We start from the raw sequence: 27,960 nt of genomic DNA, 5'->3' as shown, positions 1-27,960 counted from the left end.
AAAATCATGTTTATTACCTGGAACAAAATTCCCAGAAGGTAGGAAAACTAGTGCTGAATCTTTGGCAAAACAAATGAAGTTGTACAGCCCGTGAAACGGATGAAGCCTGACCAGGGTAGTAACAGCACTATGGAAGTAAGACTAAACACAGACTCTGTGTGTATTACTCCACTTTGGAGGAGTCTGCACACATCAGTAGAACAGCAACGGCCCAGGCAATGATCACCAGTTAGCCTTACAAAAGCCCCACTGAAAATAATGAGATTTCTTTTGTGCCACATTATCAGACATATACTGAAACATTTTGTGTCATTAGCTCAGGGCAAAGGGCTCCATACATGCAAAAGTGCTGGATTAGTGAGAGAAGTGCTAGAAATGTAAGGTAACAACTAGCAAAGGTACACATAGATCGTCACAGGCTGCATAGATATTGCAATACTGGAAAATTGATGGACTCCAATAAGGTAAATCTTTTAAAATACACACAAATCAAGCCATGGGCAAATCTCTCAGGAATAAAACATTTTATTCTATGAAACTTTACTTTCTGTTTTTTGGGATTTTTTTCTGGATTTGCCCATGTATTTTTGGACTTGTTTTTAATGATAATATGCATTTAGTCCTCAATCATTCCACAAAATTTCATCCATAAAACATTTTTAAAAATTAAAATATTATATTTTAAATATAAATTTTTTATAAAATAAAAATATAAAATATATAACCAGAAGATGTGATAGCATCTTTGATACTTGGTCTTGGACAAATTACATCCTTTTATGGTATCCTTTACAATACACATTGATAATACATGAAGAAGGAAACAGCAGAAATGTCCACGTTTGAAAGGTGATTTTCACTCCTCCTACAAAGAAACAGCAATAAAAATAGGAGATTTATGATACAATTTACTCCTTCATTAAGCAGTAGACATTGTGTGTGTCAGCCAACAGCTATAAGGATTTCAGTATTGGTTCTGCCAAGTGTCTCATTAAAAACTGATAAAAGCAACAGCAGTCTAACTTAAGCTAAACCTGCTACTTTTCCTGCTACTGTGACGCATGCTGCCACATTTTCACAAATTACAATATGTATGTGGTTGGATGTCTGTGCAACTACCAAACATTTCATAAAAATTTTAGAACTATCCCATCATGAAAAACCTGTTAAGTCAGTTGTGCATGCTAGGCAAGGAAGTAGAATGCTTCATACTTTCTTCACCTACTGAGTCTCTTCTTTCGTGAGAAAGGTGTGATATTTGACACATCTTTTGGGGAGGATTCAATCAAGTTCAATCAGCTGTGGGGCATTGTTCTCTGCCATAGCCTCACAGCTGATTTCCACAGTCCATATTCTGTCTAATTTCTGAGTCACAGATGACCTCACGGGCAATCAACTTTTATTATTTTCTGCCAGATAGCTGGGTTGATGTATAACTCTATTTCTATAAACAGGTCATTTCCTCAGCACATATCTGAATTTTATCAAATGTATCATTTATCAAATGAAGCTCTTCATAGAGGCCCACTTTCCTGGGTTTAAGAGCAGTTTGTACTTGAAAGAGATGATCACCATTACAAATTTTTCCCTGAAAATAGTATGATCATTGCACATAAATTCCTACATGATGCCACATTTTCATATGAACACACTCAAGTCGTATTTGTATTGCAAATTTATGCATGCAAAGTAAGCATTTGCACAAGTAAAATAAATAAAGGATTTCACAAATTCAAAGGGTTTTGGCACAACTTAGTCTGATTCTCTAAATTTAAACATCTAGGTTCACACATCCCAAACATAATGGAGTTTATATCAACTTTAAAATCTGGGATGTTTATAATGAACATTTTCTGCAATGCGAGAGAAAGGAGATATGGAGCCACCAAAAGTTCACTTTTTACATTGTCAGGACTTGGAATTTGTGTATCATTCATACTGATGACACACAATGCTGGCATATAGATTGCCTCTGGGGTATAGCTGTGAATGTCTAGGGACCTTAAACCTTCCTGACCACTGTGAGACTTCACTGATCTAATTCTAAATCTCACAAAGTGAAGAACAAGGAGAGTCTAATGCACAGCTGAGTTTCCAGCTGTCCAAATATCAATCTAACCACCATTGTTTCACCATGGCTAGTACATTCATTTCCTCTAGGGTGTGCATTGAGATAGACATCAGTGAGAAAAGTATATTTGGTAACAAGCAGTATTGTTTATTCATGTAAGGGAGATTTGAGAGAAAGTTGTTGTGTAAAGCTTTGCCAGTCATCCTTTTCAATAAAAAGCAGAAATACAAAATAAACTCACCACAGTGGACCAGCTGAACTCCTTACTGAGACAGAGTACTTAGTGAAGAAGGCGGATGTATCTGGCACAGAAGCCTGAGCTGAAATACAGTTTTTCAGCCAAGATATATCTGAGCCATGCTGAATCACAGGGATGCTTCTTATTCCAGTAAATTTGCAGGGGCAGGTATTGTCTATTAGTTTATCTCACATGGATATGCTTGCCTTTTAAAACATCACCTTTCTGGCCCCTCAATCCACGCTGCGTATGTTTAAGGCCTGAGTCTCCTCAAACTTTTTTCATGCCTCAGCCTAATACTGTGGCAGATTATTGTCACATGAGTGTTAAAGAGCTACCCAGATCTCCCACCATTGCTGGACTGCAGCCTTTAATCTCGGCTGTTAATAGTCAGTTCCTTGTCTGAAGCTATGGATTCTCCCTGCTTTCAAGGCAATTACTGCACAGGTCTTGAATACCAAATGCAAGCCCTGTGACATTTCTCTTTTACAACTGAGAAAAACTAATACAGAAGTAGAAATAAAGCCACATTCAGTCAGATGTTGCTCCTTGACATGGCAAATATATTTATATTATAGATGCAAAACTGAATCATGACAGATTGTATCTGCAGGAGGCAAAACAGCTCTGGCAAAACAAATCAAAGATTCTCTCCTCAAAAATAAATAATTGCATCATGATAACAGGTTTCCGTAAGACACTGGGGCCACATGCTGTGCTGTCTTGATTTTTGGATAAATAAACCTCTGGCCCTGTTGTTTATCAGCTGAATGAACCTTTGGGACAACTAGAACACGATGATTCAACGTTCAGGCATTTCTCATCAACACTTTAGAACTTAAAACACTTAATTAATAGTTAGCAAACATTATTAATTGAACCTTGCAGTGCTCTCAAGCACCTAGCTACCACTCTTTGTACCTGACAGATACCAACCCTGAGCAGTTAATTCAGCTGCTGGCAGAATTACTGGAGTAGATATGGAGGCCACAAGCAGTGCTCAGGAGCTCCTCACTCATGGTGCAGTTTCATGTCACTGTGACACTTCGAAGAGCAAGCTGTGACTGAAAAGAGAAGCCTGCTCCTCATCTCCCCTAGTCTCCTGTTGCCTGTCTTACACCACATTTGGCAATCATGCAAGCACACAGCCAAGCCACGTGATGCTCTCTGTCAGAGGCCCTGAACCTCTTGCAGAGGCTGGGATCCTGCCTCTCAGGAAGTCTGACCTCACTGGACATGCCTCTGTACAGCAGCAGGAGGTCCAGCATGTCAAACTGCTTCACGTGAGCACCATAAGGAATGGGCAGCTGCTGCATCCAAAGCCTCACAAGCCTTTAGGATGGCCCCCTTATCTATGAAATGTTCTGCTAGAAAGGATACATCTCATGCATAAGGCTGACAGAATATCTTTAATCCAGGATTATTAGTAAAAAGTTTCCTTTTTGCATTCCTGTCTTTAATATTGTCAAGTTATGACAGAGATGCCACCATGGTTAACCTTCTGCTGCTATTTGTAGTTTTTCACAGTAAGGGTAATTAGTATTTAACAATAATCATTACTTTTCATGAAACATGACTGGGTGTTTTACTTACTTTTTCAAAGAAAGTATTTAAATATATATTTTGTTCACTGAATAATGAATTTATTTTTAATTTTGTCACATTTAGTAATGTTCTTATATAGAAGAGTCAGGTTTCACTGTAAACAGAGGAACAGCCAGTGTTCTACAATTTAGCTTGTAATTATAGATTGGTAATTGCATATCTAATAGTAAGGTTGTCATTAGAATCATCCCCACAGTTCAGGTTAGTCTTAGCTCTGAGGTCACAGGCAATTACGTGACTCAACCAAACATCATAACAGTTTGTTTTTCATTGCTGGCTCTATTGCTTGAAATACAACAATTAAATAAGGACTATGCATGCTTGGTCATCTGTCTGCAAATATGATCACTATTTTCAAGCTTCTCTGCTAGAATTACCTTGCCCTCCTTCCAACTACTCACCTCCACCTATCAATTTTAATTTTTATGGGGGCTGTAGATTTTCACACCTTCCTGGGCCTTTTGGGAAGAACCTGCTTTATCTACACAGTGACTGTTCTGTGGCTGAGCTGCTGGACAGAGCAGTTCCAGGCTGCCAGGAAAACTGCTCTCCTATCCCAAGCAGTGGGCACTGCCTCCCCTCCCACCCACACTGCTATGTAAACAAAGGGCAAAGCACTAAACACCTGTTGGGACCTCTGATTTCCTGGCTCACAGGAACCCTGATCCTGCTAATCTGCAGCTGCTCATGCTTTCAGCATTCCCCATATCTCCGTGCTCCTGAAAATCATCCATAAGTCTCCAGCTTTTCAAATGACTGTTCTAGCTCTTCCACATTTTCTTCCCTATTTGTGGCAACTGCTTCACTCATTATCTCTCTGCTTTTCCTACTCCATCCTATGTCCCACAAGCCTGCCATACCACCTGCCTTTCTCCCTTTCTTCCCCTTTATTCTCTTTCACAACAATAAACCTGAGCACCTTTGCAGCTTCACATACTTCCAAACTTCCTTTCTCCTTCCATTCTCCATGATTCTCTGCTGAGATAAGGTCTCACTTCATCCCTTTCCATGCATGTGTCCCTGGCAACTTGATTTTAGTGCTTCTTTCTTTCAGAGCTCTGTTTTGGATCTTGAGGGGACTCTTCTCCTCTTCTGGCTTCAGAACTCACCATCCACAGTGCTAGGAAAAAAAATAAATAAAAAAAGTTCACACTAGTAAACATAAGAAAATTAAACCACTCCTAGTCAGGATCACAGAAGGCAAAGCATTAAGTTCCACAGGTATACAAGCCACAGAATCCAGCACCTTCTTCAAGGTTAATTTTTTATCTATGCTTACAACAAAGTCCTTCTGAAAAAAAATAGTTAATTTAGATATCATTCCCATACAGAACACTGTACAAACACAATTTAGATAGTTAAGATGTTGGTAGTAACAGCATCTGGCCTTTGAAAAGTTCTTGTAAAAAAGCCCTTGACCAACACACTTTATACTGGACTGTAATAACTTGGTAAATTGCACAGTGGTTTCTAGAACCAGACTTTACATCTGTGAGGAGCAAAGTCCAGGTCATCTAAGCTGTTTAACTGAGCAATTGAAATATTTTATCAACAGGGCACTCAATTTTCAGGCCATCTCTGAACTTCTCAGTTTTGTGTTTTGTTGTTTGACAGCTGTAGTATCTCACAGCTCTCCCTGGAGAGTTTGTGGGTCTTTTTCTTACTCTAAAATCAATGGTATCTGTTGTCAGCCTAAGCTCCAGCTCAGATTCTGCACCTGTTCCACTTTAAATACTAGCAGGGATTAATTAGGCTCATTTCCCACACTCTCCTGATGCTGAATTGCAGGTATTGCTCAACCACATAGCATGAAGATTTATTGAGAAACAGCAAATCAAGAAGGCTTTGCCCAGCTTATGCCACAGCGAGCTAGCCTAAAGGATTTCATTTGAGCAAGTGGAGTTTGGCCTCCAGTTATTTTACTGGCAATGATGGTCTTAATTCAATTTGTGACCTTTCTTGTTACCTAGCTCACAAAGAGCTAACAGAAGTGGATGGAGCTCTGAGAAAGGTGATGTACTGAGTGCCATCCCTGCCCATGGTAGGAGGGACTGGAACTAGGTAACCTTTGAGATCCCTTCCAAGCCAAAGCGTTCCCTTATTCCATGAGTGTATGATAATATTCAGTCTGTGTAATTTGCAGAACTTGTTCTTTTTCACTTATTCTCAAAATGTATTGTGGTATAAAAATGCAAAGTAACAAGATTTGATTGTTGGAAACTGGAGGTAAACCGGGTCAGAAATGAAGGATCCTTAAATAAGGATGGGAACAGCAAGCACGTGTGTCGGCACGAACTGCTACTCGGTTAGAGCGCTGCCAAAGAGCAAAGGCTTCTCTGAAGAAGTGCCGCTGGTCACCAGCACACCCGCACCGAGCATCTAAACACGAGCAATAACTACAGCAAGGATGAGCGGTAACTGAAGCAATAAACACACATCCCAGGAGGAGCTTACGGACTGTACACGCAGGCCGAGGCAGGGCGGCCATCGCCTCATGCGCCAGAGCGCCTCCGTGACAGAGGACGGAGCAGGCGGGACGTCATGTACGCGGGGGAGCGGGGGACAGGGGACCCACCCGCGCCGACTCTAAATTCCCCGGCCTCTCGGAGCCGCTCCCGGTACCCCAACCCCTGCCACGCAGTCATTCCAGCCCTTCCCGCCGCGCCATTCCTGCCGTCCCCTCACGGCCAGGCCAGCCCCGCCCTCGCTCGCCATTGGCCGCGGGCAGCGCGGGGGGCGGGGCGTGCCGCGGCAGAGCCGGCGCCTGCGCGATGCTCCTTCGCCCCCGCCGGACCGGCTTCCCGCTCGCGGGGCTCCGCTTCCGGGTCGGCTCGCGGCGGCCCCCTGCGAGGCCTGGTCTGGCCCGCCGCCGCCGCCGCTCGGCCGATGCGCCCGGAGCCATGGACAAGATCCTGGAGGGGCTGGTGAGCTCCTCGCACCCGCTGCCGCTGAAGCGGGTGATCGTGCGGCGCGTGGTGGAGTCGGCCGAGACGCCGCTGAGCCAGGCGCAGTGCCGCGCCATGTTCGCGCTGGGCACCCGGCTGGTGCTGCAGGGCCCCGACCCCTTCCAGCGGCAGGTGGGGCGGCAGGTGCTGGACGCCTACGGCCGCTTCCACCGCGCCGAGTTCGAGGCGTTCTTCAACCGCGGGCTCGTCCTCGGCCTCCTGCAGCGAGGCTACGGCGAGCTGAGCAACCGCGACCCCGCCATCCTCGACTACATCCAGGCGGGGCTGCGGCTCATCATGAGCTGCCCGTCGGTGCTGGAGCTCTTCGAGCTGCTGCAGGTGGAGGCGCTGCGGCTGGTGTGCGAGCGGCCGGCGCCGCCGCTCTGCGCCCGCCTCTGCCAGCTGCTGGGCGACTTCCCGCAGTGCCTGCCCCGCGGCAGGAAGCTCTCGCTCGCCTTCTGCCAGCAGCTGGTGCGCAGTATCGCCCACTTCCAGAGCCAGGGCACCCGCGAGGCCGAGCTGCGCCTCTACGTGTCGCAGGTAACGCAGGTCAGCGCGCTGCTCCGGAGCGTCTGGAAGGCCGAGCCCGACACGCTGCTGCCCTCGCTTCAGGAGCTGTTCGCTGTCATCTCCGCCGCGGGTGAGCGGGAGCGGCGCGGAGTAACGGGGGCGTAGGTTATTCAAACGGGAAAAGCTTTAGTGCGGGCGGTGGGCGCTCTGCAGGCATCACCTGGTAACCACTGCTTTATCACCCAGATACTAAAATGCAACTTCTGACTGTCGAGAAAGCAAATCCTTTTTTATTTTTTATTTCCTGCCCACCCCCCAAAAGCTAGAGGGGGAATACTGATTTATTTTGCTGCAGAGCAGGATTGTGTTGTGTCATGCAGTGCTTTAAATCATATACCGGAATGAGGTTTTGGGTGCCCTATTAAGGAAGATTTAAAATATCAATAGCAAAACTCATATAAATATCTCAAAGGCTCTTGCCAAGAAATTGGTGTCAGACTCTTTGGTGGTGCCCAGCAACATGACAATGGGCAAAGGCCGTAAACTTAAACCATGAGTTTCACCTTAACATGAAGAACTTGTTTAGATTGAGGGTGGTGGAGCACTGGAACAGGCTGCGCATGGAGGTCGTGGAGGCTCCCTTTCTGGAGAGAGGGAGACCCCACTTGGGTGTGTTCTTGTGTTACCTGCTCCAGGTGAGCCTGCCTTGGCAGAGGGGTTGGGCTTCGTGGTCTCCAGAGGTCCCTTCCAACACAGTTATGTGATTCAATGAAAAACTGCTCCTTCTTGCTCCTTGGAACTGTTTAACAAATCAGGATTTATAAATATGTATAAGTAATATGTATAAAATTTTAGGAAGCATCCAGTGCCTGAGTAATGGAAATGTGATTGTAAATAGGTCCTTTCTGACTTCTGAAATCAGTGAAGTACTATAACAGTTCCCATTGCAAAGTGCCTTTGCTGTTGAGGCACCTGGGAAATTTGACATTGCATTTTGCCATAAGTGATATGGTTAGCAGAGAATTGTTGAGATAGGATGTGGGGAATACCTGCTGCACTAAATTCCTAGGCTTAATATGAAGTATAATAAACAATTTATGGTACTTCTTTTTAGAAAAATACAACACCTACTTCTCAATTCTGTTAGAGTGGAGGAGGAAGTAGTTGGCAGATTGTCACTTTGTGGCATGGCTATGAAATGAACTAATGGAGTTCGTAATTCGCTGCTGTTCATTGTCCTTAATTCACTGATGTGTTCTAATTTTGGGTTGGTTTGTGATAATAGAATGCAAGATATAGGATAGATTTATTGTCACTTTTAAACTATGATGAGGCTGTAGGGTAGAACAAGAAGCTTACTTTTTTTCTGTGAGGTTTTCTTTTTACTTCCTTACATTGTAATATTCAATTGTTACAGACACTTCATTCGAGCCTTCTGTTGCACTGGCAAGTCTTGTGCAGCACATACCATTGCAGATGATTACAGTACTCATCAGGAGCCTTACTACAGATCCTAATGTGAAAGATACAAGTATGACTCAAGCTCTGTGCAGGTAACGTATTTAATTGTGAAGGGAGAGAAAAGACTCTTTCTTAATCTTGCCTTTCTTGAAGCTGTTACTGAAGTTCCATTAAAAAAAACCAAACAAACAAAAGCATGAAGAAGAGGAACTTTTAAAATGGTATTCCAAGTCATGCTTTTTGGCACATTAAAATTTAAGGAGATCTATCTATTTATCTATCTGATGCTGTGGATATTACTGGCATGGTTTCAGTTTAAGGTTGCTGCCTTCATTGCTATTGTGGCTTCATTCTCCAACCCTGCCAGGGTGGATGAAGAGGGCTAAATAGTAACTGAGAGGAAACACCTGTGTTCCTCTTAGATGGCATCTTAACTGAGGTCTTCTGCCTTATGGAAGATGGTGTAAGTAGGAAACTTCATAGGGTTTACAGTCAAGCTAAGAAATAAGGCCTTGTTTTCAGAAGATGAACCTTTCTGCTTTTTCAAGAAGCAAGGTAGCATTCTCATGTGATGGTATTAACCATCATGTCCTGCTCTGAAGAGTGGAGCCAGTTCAAAATGAATTTTACTGCTTAGTTTTGAGGGGTTTTTCCTACTTGGATATCTTAATGATGCTTTAGAAGGATTCACAGAGAATAGCCTCTGTTACCCTTTTCACTCAAGCCCTTATAGGTTTTTGGATGTTCTTTGAATGATACAGAAATAGAAATGATGTAAAAGCAGTCGCATATTATGTTTGTCAATAATCTTACCTTGAGTAAATGTGGTGTAGGTGAGTAGCAGTGTAAACAGACTGGGATTCAGATTGCAATCATGATTAGTATCTTCAGATATGCAAATAATAGTGATGCAGAAAGATGACAGTGATAGAAGGATGAAGACCTTGAAGTTTTGTTTTTTTTAATCCAATTAAACCAAATTTAAAAAGCTGTTACTGAGCACTAAAGGGTAGGAAAATGGGTTATGCAGTTAAGAAGGGAAGTATTACAAATTTGTATTGTTTAAATAATAATATTTAAGAAGCCTTAAACTCAGAGTTCAGTGTATGCAATATTATTACTTTTAAGTACATCCATTTGAGTGTACTGTAATACTTAAGCATTCATGTAGTGTAGCACTTGAATATCTTGGTGGGCTTTCTCACACTGAAAACATTCCTTGTGTTTACAGTAAGTCGAGAAACTGTATTTCAGTCAAAAACATAATTAAAAGAAGCAGCATTAGTAATACAATTTGGGGTAAACATATTGTTTAGGGACTTTAAGAGAATCTCCTTGACTGAAGAGATTTCATCAAAACTGTGTTCCGGGTCTAAAGGTCAGAGCTGGGAAATTAAGGATTTGGTCATGCTGATAATTTGCCAGTAATGTGCTGGTGATTAATTTTCAAGTTAGTGTAGTTATGACATTTATGTTGCATTGCTGCATCAAGACACTGTAATCATATAACTGGAGCTTGAGAACAGCTTCACTGTGTCCCTCTGGTTAGGGAAGTAATGCAGTACTGAGCTTTGGTTACAGTAGGAGCTGTTATTATCAAATAAGTGCTTTTTTTTTTTGGTACCAGCCATGTAATGGGTGAGTTTTTCTCTTGTTTTTGAAATGGAAGGATAATCTTACTTGCTTTGTTCATTCTTTGAGGTAATACGCTCTCTTAAGAGCCTCTAGTTTTGTTCCATGGAACCTTTTTGGTTCCATGGAACCTCATGTCACCACTGCATCCCGTTTCTTTTTCTACCTCTGGCAACCCTTTGCAGTTATTACTCTCTTCTGGCTTAGTGAACCAATTGTTAAGAGGTTAATGCAGCTGGAATGTCTGAAGCACCAAATGACTGTGCAGTCATCAGGCTTGCAGCATTCCCAGGAGATGCAGAACTCCAGGCACAACAAGGTCTGATGAGAGTTAGCAGAGCTTTTGGTGACTGTAGATTAGAGACCTTGTTGCTCACTTCCCAAGTGTAACATCTGTGGCACTGCAGTCTTTTCTAAAGTTCAGCACAGAATAGTAAATAATTTGTATTTAACAAACTCATAAATTTAGTTTGTTCAGAGTGGGTGGTACATTAGACACAAGATCATGTTAGAATTTGGCTTGAGCTGTTTCTGATTGATGCAGCTGTCTCATGAAACCTTACCTGAAGCATCAGGAAGGAAAAGCAGAAAATTGTTGAATCTCATTGAGGATATATGGGTACTTTAAAAGTCTAATTCATAACTCTGGGAGGAAATGAACTGGCTGTACTCTGCATCCTGACAAGTATAATGCTTCTTTGCACTTCAACCCAAGTATCTTTGCTGAGAGAAATTGAAAATTTTGCTAATAAGAACTCCAGATGTAGCCAGGTGATCTGTCCTGTTGGGAAAAAATGTAAAATTCTGTAAAAGATTTGTAAGTTATTGGGGGTAACAGGTAGTCTGAGGATCTTCTGTTGCTATTTTGGGGTTTTTTTTCCTAATCTGAGGGACTCACGACTGAGCTGCCAGATTCTTTGGTGTGGTAAAGAAGATATTTTGTGAAGGAAGTTTGTCTGAGGTTGCACAAATAATTTTTTTTTCTATTCAAAGATATCAAAAATGCTGTCCTTACTAGGCACATATGTGGGTAAAAGACCTGCTGATTTTAGGGTGGTATGAAGCACAGGGTCCTCTTGAGGCTTTTAAGCTTCTCTTAATCTAGTCAAACCCAAAAAAGCATCCTCTGTTTATATTCATGATCATCATGGCCCATACTAGTGTCTGCTTAAAAATGCTCTCATTGATTGAAACAGAGCAGAAGCCAAGTAAATGCAACCAAAGTACCTGATCTTCACCTACGAGATCTAAGATGTGGTGCTTTTTGGGACAGTCTCAAGCAGGTCTGCAAGTTCACTTCTGTCTCTTCTTCTGGCTTTTGTTTCTGCTCTCAAAATCATTAACTCTCAGATTAACAGTCAGATGTTTTAGAATAGTGGTTCTGATGTAGGGCTCTACAGGATACTTGTCTAAACAGATAAGAAAATATTGTCATTAGGTTTAAATTAGCTGTGCAGATGTTTCTGCTGAAAAATATCAGGCCTACAATCAAGGAGGGGAAGATTTGAAGATGATTGGTTTATGAGTTATGGGGCCTTTTTTTAGGTTAAGGTTATTTCTTAGCAAACAAAAACAGTTTGGGCCTGTGTTTTTGATTCTCTATTTTAGAGGATATATGGAAAGGTTGCTCAGGATAAACATGTTTGAATTCAACACCTTGAGGAAATGAGAGCTTTGTGTAAATTCAGAGCACTGATTAGGATGTTGCCAGGTTTTTTTTCCCTTTTTTTTTATGGTAATAGGGAAGAAACTTGGTAAGATTTGTGCTTGTTTGTTAAAAAGAGAGTTCTAAATATCCCTTCTTTTAGAGAAACCTCTGAACTTTATATGTGCAGATTCTAAGATATATACATTATAACTTGTCTCAATATCTGTCCACTCATGGTAGAAGGTTTTTTCTTCCACCTAATTAGTGCTGCCTCATCTTGTTTGAAGAAAGGAATCTTATGGATGGTGAAAGAAAATTCAAACTATTGCCAAGTAAAATCTCAGAAGAACAAAGCCTAGATTTCATGTTTTAGCTGGCACTCCCTTGCAATATTGTCTGTCTTAGAATTGTTTCAACACATCTGCTTGTCTGCCTTAAGGATCAGTATAAACTGACTATTAATTTAAAATACCTCTGTTTCCTGCTCCTGATATTTCACTGTATGTTCTAGGCACAGGAGGTTCCTTCACTTTTTTCTTAGCTCAAGCAAAATGCTCCCTTTTGAGATGTATGCAGACCCCAGACTGCTCAATGTATTTAAAATTACTAGATTTTACCATTAATTTAGAGTGTTTGGGTTGGCTTCCAGGAGTGTGGCTGTAAGTTGTAGAATCTTACTTAGTGGTCAGTTTTGGTCTGCTTTGGAGTAAAAGGTGTTAGAGGGGACGTTACCAGGTACAGGCACTTTTTCAGCTGTAAGTTTTTGCCATATGTTAGCTCAATGTCTATAACATCAGAGTGCATTTTCTAGACAAAAAAGAAGCAATACAAAATATTGACTTTTTTATGATAAGGTATTTTTGGGGATGCATATTTATTTCAAATGTATTAAATAAATCATTATTAATTTCAGAGTTAAATGACTTGAGATAGAATTAAAATTAATTTACCACTTGCCCAACATTCCTACGTTACTTATTGTGAGTCTTATTGCATAAGTATGTTGCAAGCTAATATAGAGTATCTTTTTTGTGGAGATTAAAGTTAGTGGCATATTGGTTTTCTTATATTTTTTTGTTCTCCTGTTGCCTTGCAGAATGATTGACTGGCTGTCCTGGCCTCTGGCTCAGCACGTGGAAACATGGGTGATTGCACTGCTGAAAGGCTTGGCTGCAGTCCAGAAATTTACCATCCTCATTGATGTCACTCTACTTAAGATCGAATTGGTATGTTGGAAAAAAGTATTCAAAACTGAGGGACAGGGAAAGGAATTGCTACCAGCTATGCAATTGTGTAGCATCCTTTTTTTTGTAACATACAGTATCTTCTTCCTCTGCAAATATGATGTAAATGTATATGTATGATATATGTAAAATATATATGTAAATGTAAAGCAGGTAATGATTTTTTTCTATTTCATGTGTGTTTGAAGATTTGTTTTTGTGTTTACTGAAATTTTACTTTGCAGATTCACTGAAATAAATGTGGGTTTTTTTAGGTCTTTAATCGACTTTGGTTTCCTCTAGTGAGGCCTGGTGCCCTTGCTGTCCTCTCCCACATGTTACTTAGTTTCCAGCATTCTCCAGAAGCTTTTCATTTGGTGAGTTACTGTTTTTCAGTGCTTTGAAATGTCACTCACTGTGTGATTTCTGAAATGGGTGTAAAGAGCATCAGAATTGATGTGCTTGGATTTTGTCTGTTGGAAGGTCCTGGACTCAGGTTCCTGTGGTTACAGGGAGGCTTTTTAACTTCCAAATTCAACCACTTCATATATAACTGGAAAAAAGCATTGTCCTTCCTTGAATGTACCTATTTCTGGCAGGAGTATCTGGGCACCACATTTTGACTGTGTGCTTCTGGAAATCCATTTTGTGTATGTGAAATCAGCTGATAAAGTCGGGCTGCAAGTAGGTTTTTGAGGACAGCTGTTTGGGGAAAACAGGTAACAGGGATAATCTGTTCTATATGTAACCTGGTCAGCCTGAACAGGCTCATGAGACCAAGAAGTACTTAACTTCCAGAAAGCTGTGCTGTCTGTGTCAATGTTTATGAGCAAATTAAAGGTCACCATTTTTAATGACCCCTTTTCAAAATGCAATCCATTAGTGAAGGCCATAGATAGGAGGGCGTGACAGTGACTGTGTTAATACAGCAAGGTATTAACAAGGTGTTCCCACACTTGGTGTTCAGCTTAAAGTTTAGGAGAAGTATCTGAGATTTAATAGTAGCAGCCTGGCACATTGTTTCTAAGCTGTTCCTAAGGCTCTGAAGGGATATCAAGCCCTTTGTTTAATGTCAGAGTAATTGCCTTATGTCCATTACACTGGTGTTTAACAAGAGATCTCTGAAGTTTCTCCACTGCCCTGATCTTGTCTTAGGATAGAAATTTCAGTTACAATTAAAAGCTTTGAATATGTTCAAAACATAAATATTTCATATATTTTTCTGTCTTGCTTCTTTTTTCCTGAGAGAGACAAAACATCAGAAAAATGTAAGATAGCCTGTTCTAGAAAGAGGAATTTGATTTACCAAAGAAAATTTCTATTGGAGGCTGCATATTGTACTGCATAAATACCTCCCTGTAAGATTTCTTGACCATTTTTCCTCCATTTTAAACAATTTTCTTCACTATCATTTTCTTGTGCTACTACCATTTAATATTCTGTAATATCTTCCTTCACTTTAAGTGCTTGTTTACTTTTTTAATAACAAATGCTCTGATTATGAAAGTGTCAAATGCACATTTGATAAATAGAAATGAATTTACTTGATAATGCATCTGAAATTACATTCCCTCTCCTTGCACTTGAGCACCATTAGCATAAATTAGTTTGATATTTTTGTAGCAGAAGCAGTCTTGTACTTATGATGTAGAACTTATGATCATCAAACATCTACTGATATATAAAAGTTTAATGCAACCTCAAGCCAGAAGAGAATTTTGTGTGTATTCAAGGTGTAACTTTCAGTATTATCCAGCCTGCAGAATTTGACTCTTTGATAGAATTGAAAACCTATCCTTTTTCTGTTCTTCCCATGTGCTTTGTTCAGAATTACCATATCTCAGATCTACTTGATACAAAGCTCCTTCTTGGAGCTCAGTAGTTGCTTTCTCATTGCTGTGTACCCACATTTATAAAGTGGAAGATGGAATTTTTTCATTGCAAAAGCTTTCAGTATTGACTTGTGATACAGTGAACACTTCATCTTTGTGTTTTTATTTTTAAACAGTGGGTATCTTGCTTACCTAAAGAGCAAGATTTATCAAAGATGTAAAAATATTTTTTATACCCAGAGAATAACCAATATATGAAAAAGTGACAAATCTGTATTTTGCACCTAGCCCTTTTTACTTTGGTGTTTTGAACTATATGAGTTCTTGTAATTGGTATACCTTCCTCAGATTCCTATATTCTTATGATTCCTCTTCTGTATTTTATGCCTTTAGCTTACAAATTGTTTGGTAGTAATTAATGACGAGAAATTATTCTATCAAGTTTTTTAACAGTTAATCGATCTTAATCACTTGGAAACTGGCAAAGGAGTCTGAAATACTTTGGTTCACAATGAGAAGTCCCTGCTCTTTGTAAATTGCTTTGATGTAAACTTCTACTTGATGTCTTAAGGCCAATGTCTCCCACATTTAAAAGTAGACAGCTGTGCTGAAGAAGAGGAAGGAGATGAAGTAAACATTTCTGATTCTAATCTGACCAAATTTAAAGTATTCCTGAATCTGAACTAAGTCTCAGATAGATTACTGTAGCTGTGGTAAACTTTCAGCTTGTAGTAAATGACATGGTTGTGGTTTATGGAGCTGAGCTGCCTCACTAGGTGGAGCTATGGACCAGTTTCCTTCTTGTAGGAATAACACGAATGTATTCATTGGCTCGTAAGTCCAAGCATAGATTCTGTTAAAGGAAAATTTAGAGGTTTGTTTTAAAAAACATGTCTGTGAAATCAGAACAAGATAGTAAACTGTTAGTATCTTTTACACGTTAGTAAATTTTACACATTTAAGTAGGAAATAACCCTGAGAAATGGAAAGTTTATGGCATATAGTTGGTTTTAGGCACTCAGCACATCCAGGCTATTGCAGTGTCCCAGCTGTGACAGCACAAAGTGTTAGGAAAACAGAACAGCATTTTCACAGAGTAACTGTTGTACAAAAGCTTAGATGTCCTTGGGCACACAACCCAAACCAGAGGATGACAGCAGATTACTTGGAAGCAAAGCTAATATTAGAATGGAGACATTCAATCTGACACACTGTCCCCACCTAAGTCCCATCTTAGTGGCACAAAAGCAAAATGTTTGCAGTTAATATCCTTAATAAGATGAGTACTTTTGGACACTTGACTGTTTAAAACCTTAGCATGCACCTTTTAAGTTCATAATGTTCCTGTTAAAACTTGCTATGTGAGCTAAAGAGAGCATTGAATAATTAATTGTGCTGCTTGAAAATTGTCGTGTGTAAAGAATAATGTTTGTTTTTCAAGTTATTGTTTCTCAACCACTTCATATTTAATAACAAAAGATCCCATGTCATTTGGCATGTATAAACCAAGGAAGTTTAATGAAGTATTTTGTAGAAGAAAAAAAACAATGAAAAAATGCAGTTAACACCTTTTTTTGTTTCTTTTTCTCATTCAGATTGTCCCACATGTGGTCGGTTTGGTTCACTCCTTCAAAAGAGATGGCTTGCCTTCCAGCACAGCCTTTTTGATGCAGTTGACTGAGTTGATACACTGTATGATGTATCATTATTCAGGTTTTCCTGAGCTCTATGAACCCATTCTGGAAGCTATTAAGGTACATCAGGAATGTTAAGAACATGGAATGTTTTTTTGTTCTCCCAGATGTGAAGCTGTAGTTCCACAGATCCAAATTCTTTAGAGCTTCCACATGGAGAAAAGAGCTAACCACATAATCTCATGTCAATCCTGTGTTTGAAATATAAAATAAATGTAAAACTTTGAAGAAGAAGGTTGCAGGGAGGGAAGGGAACATGGGTGGGGGGTCTTGTATCTCCTAGGCTCTTAGGGACAGCAGCAAGAACTTGAAGGAGAGCTGGGGAGCAGGGGAAGATAGAATACTGCTGAATGGCAAGACCCATTGGAGAAACAAATAAAGAAACCTATTAAGCATGTTAATTGTTTCTCTTGCAGGATATGCCCAAACCCACTGAAGAGAAGATTAAGTTGATCCTCAATCAGAGTGCCTGGACTTCTCAATCCAGTTCTTTGCCATCTTGTTTATCTAGACCTTCTGGAAAATCTGAAACTGGGAAGACAGGCCTAATAAATCTAGGAAATACTTGCTACATGAACAGTGTTATTCAGGCACTTTTTATGGCTACAGAGTAAGTGCTTCTTAACAGCTTGTTTCATGGCAAATAATTCTTGTAGTTACTGCATTCTTGATTTTCACACAATAGTAACATGTCCTGGGGTCTCTCACCTTGCTAGAGCTGAGCGGGTTTATTTTGCACTCAGTTATTGATTGCTTTGTTCAAGTTCAGCTCTGGAAACTGCAATTTTAGCCACTAAAAATCCTGATCCTTCTGCCTAGTGTCAAAAGACAAGTCCTTTTTCCCTCACTGTCCTTGCTCACTCACTACTGTATTGTAAAAAATTTTGGTGATGCTTTTGTTATAATCTGGAAGGGAATTAAAAATCTATCTGTATCCCATTCCTACACATTTAAATTTTAAAGACTTAGGTATTTTGCAGTGTTAATTCTTACCATACAGTAATTTTATATCTGCATACCAGTATTAAAGGGAAGTGTTGTGTTTTGCTTTCAATTTGAAGTAATTATCTGAGCTGGAATGATAACTGCATTGTTAGAAGTCTAGCAAGGAAACTGATGTCTCTCCCTTTCATTTCAGTTTCAGAAGACATGTTTTATCTCTGAATCTAAATGGCTGTAATTCCCTAATGAGAAAATTACAGCATCTTTTTGCATTTTTGGCCCATACCCAGGTATGTTGGTTTTTCATCTGCTTTTCTTCAAGCTTAGATCCATATACCAAAATTGAGAAACAAGCATGATGCCATGGGAGGAGTCCTGAATATTTCAAATGTAAACATAGTTTTGTATGGGAATCAGTCTGCCTTCAAATGCTCAGATGGTGTGGATGTACTTAAGAAATACATGTTTCTCTAGGTGGAATATGTTGGTATTTTGTTGTCTCTATTAATAGGTAGTGATAGGTTTTCTTTGAGAAACGAGAATGAAAAAATCCAAATAAGACCTGAGTTGATATACAAGCTGATTTTATCTGTCCTTCTAGAGTAAACTGTGACCTTCTTCATTGATATTTACACTAAATTTTATTGTAGTTCAAATTCTAATGTGAACATCATTAGCTGTTCAAAACATTTTGCTAATTGTGGAAAGGCACAAGACACTTCTTTGAATAATAGCAATAAACTTCTGAAGAGAATGAGGCTGGATCAGCTTCAAAATAAGTGGGTACTTATGAAGTGCTGGTGTTCTGAAGAAAGCAAACAGGTTTTTTAATTCACCAGCAAGAATGGTAGCTGCTATAATACCTGGCTTGTACTCACTAAACATTAATATTTGCCAGCAGAATAAGCTATTTTTATCTTTGTACTAGAGGTGATTTGCTACAAAATTAATGGCTCTCCCTTTGTATGATTAAGCTGTTTAAATGTTTGTGTACCTTGTGTTTCATTCAGCTACTCTGCGATAATGTAGTCCATAGTTCAGCTAATATCAAAATTATATAACCAACTTTCTAAGTTGTTCCTGTGTTACCTTGCCTGTTCTCTCACTTGAACAGAGGGAGGCATATGCTCCTACAATTTTCTTTGAAGCTTCCAGACCGCCATGGTTCACTCCTCGATCCCAGCAGGATTGTTCGGAATATCTCAGATTCCTGCTAGACAGGTATGGTTATGGTGCCATTAATGGGTACGAATCTACAGCCTTACCACTTAATGTTGAACTCTTAGGAGCAGTTGTGTAACAATTCCATTGCATGAGTGGGGATCAGGAATTTTCAACCTCATTCCTGTCTTTCTCTGGTTTAGTCTCTAGTAAAGTCTGGATGCCACCTTGAATCCGCATAATTGAGAACAGGTTAGGGTGGTAACAATGTGCCATTTTGATAAATCTAAACATGGGTGTTATGTTCAAGTTGTGGTCCTCTTGTTAAATTAATGTAGTTGGTGAAAGCAGTTTAGTTGTGCTTCTGGAATTTCATGTTGGTAGACAGCTGTATTTCATACTGGGTGCATAAGTCACAAAGAGATGTACATGTCTTTATAACCAGTTAATTAAGCAAGCAAATTAACTGTGTCAGAGATAAATCAGTAATAACGAAATTAAATAACTAAATAAATAATATTTTATTTAAATTTATTTTATTATTTAAAATAATTAAATAAATAACCCTCTTTATTTTTGGCTTGCTAAATGGGGCTTAAGCAATATTACTTTAAGACACATTCCGCTTCTGGAGAAATTTATCTCAATAGTGAAATAGTGTTCTCTCTTTTTTGGCCCCCCATGTTTTGGGTTCCTTTTTTCATTTGGATTTTCTTGCTGCAGAACTTTCCTGGCTGCAGAATTCTGACATTTTATTTGGAAATAGTTTGGCTGTAGACAAATAGTTACTTTTTCTCTTACAAAGTCTGTCATACAGGCCCAGTCAACTCAAGGGCTGATTTATTTACACAATGTAATGGTAAATAATAAAAACATTGTTAGGTTTCTTTAATATTTGCTAGTTCTTTCAATATAGCCCTTGTGTTCTATGTAATGATATCCACCACAAATGCATTTGTGCCACTCGTACTCATTTGCAGAACTCTGCTTCAGCTTCCTTTTATAAAAAATAACAAACAGATTTTTTTACTGTAAGACACTTCAATAACTTAACCATCTGTATTTTTTAGCTGGAAAAAAAATCTGAAATAGTGTGGCAATATTTGGAAAATAGCACAGTTGGATTTATTTTTCTTTGTCTTCAGGTTGCATGAAGAAGAGAGAACTTTGAAAGCATTGTCTTCAGCCAAGAGTTCTGCAAGTATTATGACTGACAAGTCCCAGGCACAAGAAACTGCCCATAAAACACAAGGATTTACTGAAGCATCTTGTATGGAAAGTGAAGAAAGAACGCTGATAGAGAAGATGTTTGGAGGAAAATTGAAGACTAACATATGCTGTTTGAACTGCAAAAGTATGTCTCAAAAGGAAGAAGCTTTTACAGATCTCTCTTTGGCTTTCTGTCCCCCAACTTCCTTGGAGAATGTTGACCCAAAATGCATAGAACATTCTGAAGTGAAAGATGACTACATGGTGCAAAGTAATACTTCAGCAACCAGTCCTGTTGCAGAAACACCTCTCAGTAATTTGGAAGTAAATCATGGATGTGACACAATAATGAATGAAGGAACCATAGAAGATGTTTCTAGTGAGCCAAGCTCTGAGAATACCACAATTTCTGAACTCAAAGTTGAAAATAATGGGGATATGTCTCAGAGTCTAGTAGGTAAAAATACCCTGTCAGTTACAGACTTACTCAATTATTTTCTGGCACCTGAGATCCTTAGTGGAGACAACAAATATTATTGCGAAAAGTGTGCCTCTCTACAGAATGCTGAAAAAACTATGCAAATCATTGAGGAACCTGAATACCTCATTCTCACTCTTTTGAGATTTTCATATGATCCAAAGTGTCACATAAGGCGCAAAATCTTGGACAATGTTTCTCTACCACTTGTATTGGAACTGCCAGTGAAAAGAGCAACATCCCCTTTAGCCGTCGTTTCGGGAGGCTGGTCTGTTGGTGTGGAGATTTCTGATACTGGAGAAAACCTTGCTAAAAAACTGAAGCCCTCTGGTGCTGATGAAGTGATCTGCCCACAATTGGTGCCCTATGTGTTGAGCTCTGTGGTGGTGCATTCTGGTGTATCCTCTGAAAGTGGACATTATTATTCATATGCTAGAAATGTTACTGGGTCAGGGCCTTCAGGGCTCTGCCACCAGTCTACAGCTCTTTCTTTAGTTTCTCCTCAGGATAAGTTGTTTACAGAGGAGAGTCCTTGTACTGTTGTAGAAAATGAGCTGGACGCTGAGATGCCAAGAGAATGGTTTCTGTTCAATGACAGCAGAGTGACATTTACCTCATTTCAGTCAGTCCAGAAAATCACCAGTAGATTTCCAAAGGACACTGCTTATGTTCTGTTTTACAAAAAACAGAACAGCACCTGTGGCTTCAACACCAATCCAGCAAATGGCCTCTGGGTAAATGGAGACCCTCCTCTACAAAAAGACCTCATGGATGCAATTACAAAAGATAACAAACTGTACTTGCAGGTAAGATGGAAATTTTGTGTAAAGGGTGTCTCCTTAAGCCTCACAAGAGGCGGTCGAAAGGAAAGAACAAGGTAGCTTTTAAGTGTTCTGCTATATTAACCTTACAAATCACCAGTCTGGCTTCATCTTGGTGTTACTGGACAGGTTTTGTAGTAAGTTTGTCACTGTTAGATGGGAAATGTCAAGGAAAATGGCATAAACTCATTTCAGTTTAAACTTAGAGTGAAGATGCTTGTACAGCATCTTTTAACCACTTATCATTCCATATGGGAGAGGCTTCAAACAGTTCAAACTTTTCATTGCCTTTAGGAAATTACAAGAGTGGCTTAAGTTTACTTAAAAAACTTCTAAGTGGTGTTCTTACTAGTGCATTTTCATTTGTAGTAAAGTTTGACTTAAAAAACTGTGCTTACTCAAATGCTGGAGCAACTAAAACAATGACCAAATGTGGGGGACTGGATTCCATTTTCCCTTTGCTGCCTATGCCATATCCTCTCTGGGACCAGTGCTTCCAGCAGCACACTCCCTGTGTTCTGAGAACTTCACCTAGCTCTGTGGCAGCCTTTTTGTTTGCTGTTAAAAAACTCCAGTGTTCTCCACACTTCAGTATGTTTTTCTTGGAGCATTGCTGCTTTCTTTTGATGTTCTAGGAGTAAAAGTATGTTTCACTGTGTGCCCTTTGTCCTATAAAGGGCTCTAGGCTAACTCAAATTAGAAAAACTAGGTAAATTGAACTTTTTTGTAGTGTTTTATTAATCTCAGAGTTTCTCAGCCTCCTGACCTTTTGTCATTTTAATTGAGGCTCATTACAAGTGCTTGGTTATTGTTTTTCTGAAATTATTGCAAATACTGTGATTCACTGAATTAGATTATTCTAAGATGCCATATTTCACTGTTGGTTCAGAGTTCTAAATTAATGTTTTCCAGCTAAGTTAAGAATATATTTTTCTGTCCTGAGAAAGCCTTTAATTTTCAGAAGGTATGTTCAAAAAAAATTCTGTATCTTACTGCTTTTTTTTTGCTAGTGCATATCTGTTTACCACATGGCAAATGAAGATGTTTTCAGTATAAATAACTAAACCTGCACTCTATTTAAAACAAATTTTAAAACCCTTACTGTGAATCAATGCAAGAGGGGATGCTCTGCATTATCTGAGTCCAGAAAACTGATTGACTATCAAGTTTTACTTACCTAATGTAGTACTTGTGGGGATAAATATAACATCCTGAAAACATTAAATGATTTTAGAAATAAGGCTGTTGCTTGTAAAAATGCCAATGCTATAAGGTAAACGGTTTGGTAGTGTAGTTTTTTGAACTAAACAGGCTATTTATGCAAAGTCTGGTATTTAAATCAAAATCTATGGTTGATTTCTGGTACTACAAGTTTTTAATATTTCCTTGTTATTCCAAATAAACATACATAGTTTTTGGTGTGTCATAGAGTTAGCCAGACACTTGCAACTCCCCATATTGCTGGAGATAGCATAATACTGTCTTCAGGAGTATGGCCAGCACATCTCTGTAGACACTGTCCTCCAAATATCTTAATTTTGAAAATGAGTATACATTTCAGTCCTTAGTAGTGTACACTAGTTTCAAACTTAGGCTGTGTTTTTGAAAAGGGCAAAATAATTTAAATTTGCAAGGTCTCCTTTTAGCATCTGTGAAAGTATTTGGACAAAACTTCAGTTTAGTGGTTTCATGGTAGTATAATACAGTCAGGGAGAACTGAAGGTGACCCCTGTAGTTACTGAAACCCTGTTCTAAAGTTTGCTCGCATTGACTTTAGGGAGGTGTGTGGTGATGAAGTGTCATGGGAAGGCAGCTGTCAGTATGAGCCTTAGCATTGGAATAATTTCAGTTTGTTGCCAGGTCCACTGTCTTTTCCTGTTAGCCTTCCAGAGCAAAGGTCTGCCTTCTCTCCCTCAATTTTTGAAGTTATTGGCCAGTTTGAGAAAGGTATACTAAAGACAGAAAATTGCTGCAGGGTTTATTGAACTAGTTGTCCAGAGACGAAACAGTGCATGATATGTCTAATGAGGGAAAAGCGTGTGCTCATCCCCTTCTTAGATGTCTTAAGAAGCCTCAGGAGCATTCAGCTGAAAAAGCAGCTGGCAGGCAGCAGAACTTTCATGTTCCTTCCACTCATGCGGGTACATTTCCGGCAAGTAACTCTGATTTTTAGGAAGTGCTTGAGAGTTGCAGAGACTTGCTACATTATAACAGTTAGCGTAGCAATAATAATGGAAAGCTGAAAAGCTGCAGTGAATGGAAACTAGAGAGCTTGTCCATCCTTTGGCTTTTATTGGAGTGTGTTGTTACTCTATGCAGTTGTAACATTCCACTCTGTGGAGTGGAATGAAGAAGTGTCTTTAAAGTAATGAACATTGATATAAAGGTTTTACCTTTTGACTTTGCAACCAAGAGTATATTAAAATTGCTAGGATGAAAATTTATATGAAACATGTATCAAAATCTGTTTTGTTAGCTTCTCATCAGCAGTCTCATTTTTTGGTGACATCCCATATTGCTATAAAATACAATTTTAGCATGAACTCAGATGGATTTAATTTTGTTTCACTTACCCTTACTGACAGTCAGTGAAATTGTACATCTTAGGTTGGCTGTGGATGTTCAACTTGAAAGTTCAGCATAGCTGTTCACTAGAAATTAGTGATGCTGTTTTAAAAGCTATTTCAAGGGCATGAGATTGTGGGGGATTTTTTTTAATTGTCTTTATTCTTTCATTTCAGGAACAAGAGCTTAGTGCTCGAACTCAAGCACTTCAAGCTGCCTCAGCCTCTTGCTCTTTCCGACCCAATGGATTTGATGACAATGATCCCCCAGGAAGTTGTGGGCCCGCGGGTGGAGGAGGAGGGGGTGGGTTCAGTACTGTTGGTAGATTGGTCTTTTGACTATGAAGACAACCTGGAATACACTGGTTCCAAGGCAGCCTAGTACTGCTGAGGACAAATAAAATACTGAACTCTGTCGGAGTTGTACCAGGCTTTGAGACTTGATCCTTGTCCAAAAGCAAATATTAGTGGTTTTTTGGTTATGTTCTATTTGAAATAAATAATTGCATAATGGAAAAAACCTACCTCTTAAAAGTTCAGTTGCTTTCATAGTAAGATATGCTTGCCCAAAAACCAGAAAATTAAGATTATTTTTTTTTTAGTAAATGCTAATAACGTTGCATTAAACTGAACAAAATGTACTTACATCAGTTTCTCTTGTCCTCATACACTGAATGAAGAAAGTTCACTTTTTTACTCTGATGGTATTGCTTTATGTGAAAAGCCATTTTCAGATGGGCTAAACTGCATCTGTAGTCTCACCCACTGCTTGTTCAAATACAATACCTATGTGGATTTTCAGAGATGATGCAATTTGTAATGAAGGCAATAACTTAAATGTGACATGATACAGTACTTTCCAGGTTAAAAATTAGTCAGTCCATTTCCAGTGTAAATGAAAAGAAAAAAATTATAAGTATTTGCTACCTTGTCATGCAAAAAATGCATGTTGTGTAGGAGCGATGTTTTTAAATAGAAATTCTTAACTCAGTAGCATTTCTAATTGTTTTGAGGATTTTAAAATTATTTCAGGGAATATATCTGCTGAGTATTGGAAAGGAAGAGATTCTGTATGTGCCTTGCAGTACTGTAACTTAAACTCTCTGAGGCTGCAGAAGATGAGAAAAATGTCTTAGTAGTCAATTTTTTTGTCAGCATTAGAAATCAAGACATTTATAGAAAGCTTCTAAGTTTACAGAAATTAAAATCTGTTAGTTTGAAATGCAGTAAATATTGCCCTTTATTTTTCGATTAAAAAATATACATACCTAGTGATCTGTAACGTTCATGGCCTGTACTGCTGAGAAAAAGCTGGTCATAAAAATGGAGCTATGTTTGTGAAATCACAGAAAATCTGCCTCTACTGGTCTTTGCTGAGGATCTTTGCTTATAAGAGTCTTTTGAAGTTTTGCCTTTGGGTTTTGCTGGTAGTGGGAACTTTCTGGTGAGTTCAGGATTTTTTTTATTGTCTGCAGAAGCCCACAATTATTCTGCCTAAGGAGCAGTGTTTGATGGCTCTTAGGCAAGCAGAGGCTGAGGATCCACTCCTTTGAGGCTTGACAGAAATAGCAACTTTGATTTTGATGTGCAATGAGGATAACGGAAGTAAAGGACTTAGACTGTTGAACCCAGTGATTAATTCTTGAGTAATCTTAGAGTGAAGTGTAAATTTATTTAAAATATTTTTTACAAAATTCTGCACTGTTTTTGCTGTGTTTTTGTACTCTGTTAGGTGACAAAGTGTGTCCCTAAAAAGCATGCGGAAGTTTTAGAATAACTGTATAAAAATAAGCAAATTTCTTTTAAAATGCTTTAAAAAAAGCCTAAGATATGTTGAGAGTATAAAGTCTTGTTCATAGGATTTTAAATATATGGAGTTGAGTCTGAAAGGTAATTTGGCTTGCAAGCTATTTTTCTGTTATCACTAAAACTATGTGATTTACTATACATTCAGATGTTATACTCAAGAAAGCTAGAGCAGCTCACTTTGATTTTTTTATTTTTTTTTAATCCAAGCTTTCTTGTGACAGTTTGTGATACCTTGGCTTTGGCCTACTCTTTTCATTGCTATCTCAGTGGTAGGTCTCTGAACCAGGGGCTCAGCCACAGAAACATGGAATGTTTTGAGACCAGCATGAGGAACATTCTCATTTCATTGCATTTGGATGAGGTTTTTTTTGAAAGTTCACTTTGCTTTGAAATTCTGTAACTGAGTCCAAGAGGGTTCTTTATTTTCTTTTAGGCTTCTCTGCCAGTTTGCTTTGGCTTGAAAATGTTTTATAAGACAGGTTAATTTGGCTTTTGTCTCCCAGATTGTGGACACACTAAAAAGCTGTCTACTCATTGCATTATCTTGGGAATATTTTGTCTCTGTATCAATTTACTGTTCATTTTCAACTACTAGTGAGTAGAAGCAGGGGCAAGTGGTTTTACTTTATATGAAATCATAATTTTGTAAAGGTCAGTTTTGTTTTTATGTTCTTACAGTAAAAATACAAATTATGCAGCCTACCTAAAAGTAATATGCAGTATGTCTTTTGTATACCTGTTGAACTATATTTATTTCATAAGATCTTAGAAGGCTTTCTACACCCTTTTTGCCTATTCTAAATTAGTTGTTAAATATGGAAAATTTACATGAGAATAATGCAAATCAGGTTGAATCTGCTTAGGTGCAAAATTATGGATGTCTGAAACTGAAAATAACTTCTTTCTTTCACCTTGTTGACTTCTGTCAATGCATTTGCTTGGGGTTTTAAAAGTAGACTTTAAAATTCAGGTTACCTTTTCGTAAGTCTGCTTGCTGACTTGACAGCTGTCCTAGGCTGGTGAGTCATAGATACCCAACTTGGAAGGTTTCAGTAAACCTAGTGGGAGTGAAGAATTATTTCACACTTTGAAATGTGCACCTTTTTTATTGTTTACAGCAATGGTGTTGCATGCCACTATCTTCTGGACGTGAAAGAAAAATGTACTTTGATTTCTTTTGCTTGTGAATGAATGCTGGATGATTTATTTACGTTTTTGGCTCCATTCTTAGCAAGTTTATTAAGTTGAATCAATAGAAAGATACAAAATGCATAAGACCATTTCAGAAGCTTTGGGGTTTTTGTTGTTTACTTTCATGAAAGAGACACAGTTGTACCACTCAAGGGTGGTGTGTCTTAAAATCGTATTTGCTTCTACCAAGACAGACTGTGATTTGGTCTTTGTTTTCATGGTCACTGGAGTTGTATTAACTTTCTTTTGTGCTGTTAATTTTTTATCGTTTTTTCATGTGGAGCATCACAGTGGATTACTGTGAACAGTCTCCCCTGTAACAAGTGATTACAATGTCTGTGAGCCCATTTATCCAGGATGAGAAGAGGCTTCTTTGAATAACTGAACAAATCACACTTTCTGGCTAGCTGTTTTTCTTTTTTTTTCTTTTTTTTTCCTGTGTTCCCTTCTTTGGAAAGTTAAATATTTTACCTTCTCTATGCTCTGGAAGTTTAATTTAATGGGTAAGCCTTAATTTATTAGTTTTTTTAATCTCTAGCAATAAGTTTGTTCATTGAATCAGAACACTTTTTCTGTACAAGTGACAAGCAAAGGGCAAAAGCTCTGGGAGAAGAGAGTGTTGATACAAAATCAAGTGGGTATAAACTTTCTGTAAATAAAATTTAGATTAGAAACAAAGTTCCTAATTCTGGAACAGCCTTCTGGGCAGAGCCTTGCTTTGAAGGAAGAGCGAGCTATGGCTATGAAAGACATGAAATGCAAAGTGGTGTCTGAATAGTAGGCAACTAGACCTGATAAACCAGAGGTCCTCTCCAGTCTCTTCCTAGAGTTTTGCTCTTTTCTTGGGTTTCCTGTCTTGCCTCATTGCCAGTCTTGTTTTTAAGGCTTAAAGATTTGAGGGTAAATAAAGAGAATATTAAATTGTG

The 27,960-nt window shown here is 38.9% G+C and overlaps 1 protein-coding gene and 1 long non-coding RNA gene across 2 annotated transcripts; one reads left to right on the top strand and one right to left on the bottom strand.

Moving 5' to 3' along the window:
- On the bottom strand, positions 1-6,742 carry LOC120496033. The gene is made up of 3 exons (XR_005626202.1): positions 6,369-6,742; positions 2,313-5,034; positions 1-865 (listed from the first exon to the last, which is right to left on the bottom strand). It is a non-coding gene; the product is annotated as an uncharacterized LOC120496033 (long non-coding RNA).
- On the top strand, positions 6,743-27,960 carry USP38 (ubiquitin specific peptidase 38). The gene is made up of 10 exons (XM_039696060.1): positions 6,743-7,499; positions 8,787-8,922; positions 13,207-13,336; positions 13,609-13,710; positions 16,761-16,919; positions 17,276-17,469; positions 17,998-18,091; positions 18,916-19,022; positions 20,108-21,455; positions 24,212-27,960. The coding sequence occupies exons 1-10, from the start codon at positions 6,815-6,817 to the stop codon at positions 24,371-24,373; spliced, it is 3,117 nt and encodes a 1,038-aa protein (XP_039551994.1). The 5' UTR covers positions 6,743-6,814; the 3' UTR covers positions 24,374-27,960.

This window comes from Passer montanus, unplaced genomic scaffold (assembly GCF_014805655.1).
Source record: "Passer montanus isolate IOZ18808 unplaced genomic scaffold, ASM1480565v1 scaffold95, whole genome shotgun sequence".
Lineage (NCBI taxonomy): Eukaryota > Metazoa > Chordata > Aves > Passeriformes > Passeridae > Passer > Passer montanus.
This window is presented reverse-complemented; position numbering and strand designations above follow the sequence as displayed.

Coding starts and splice junctions, on each gene's coding strand:
- USP38 (XM_039696060.1), top strand. CDS start 6,815: ATGGACAAGATCCTGGAGGGGCTGGTGAGCTCCTCGCACCCGCTGCCG. Junction 8,923..13,206: donor ATGACTCAAGCTCTGTGCAG/GTAACGTATTTA, acceptor GTTGCCTTGCAG/AATGATTGACTGGCTGTCCT. Junction 13,337..13,608: donor CTCTACTTAAGATCGAATTG/GTATGTTGGAAA, acceptor GGGTTTTTTTAG/GTCTTTAATCGACTTTGGTT.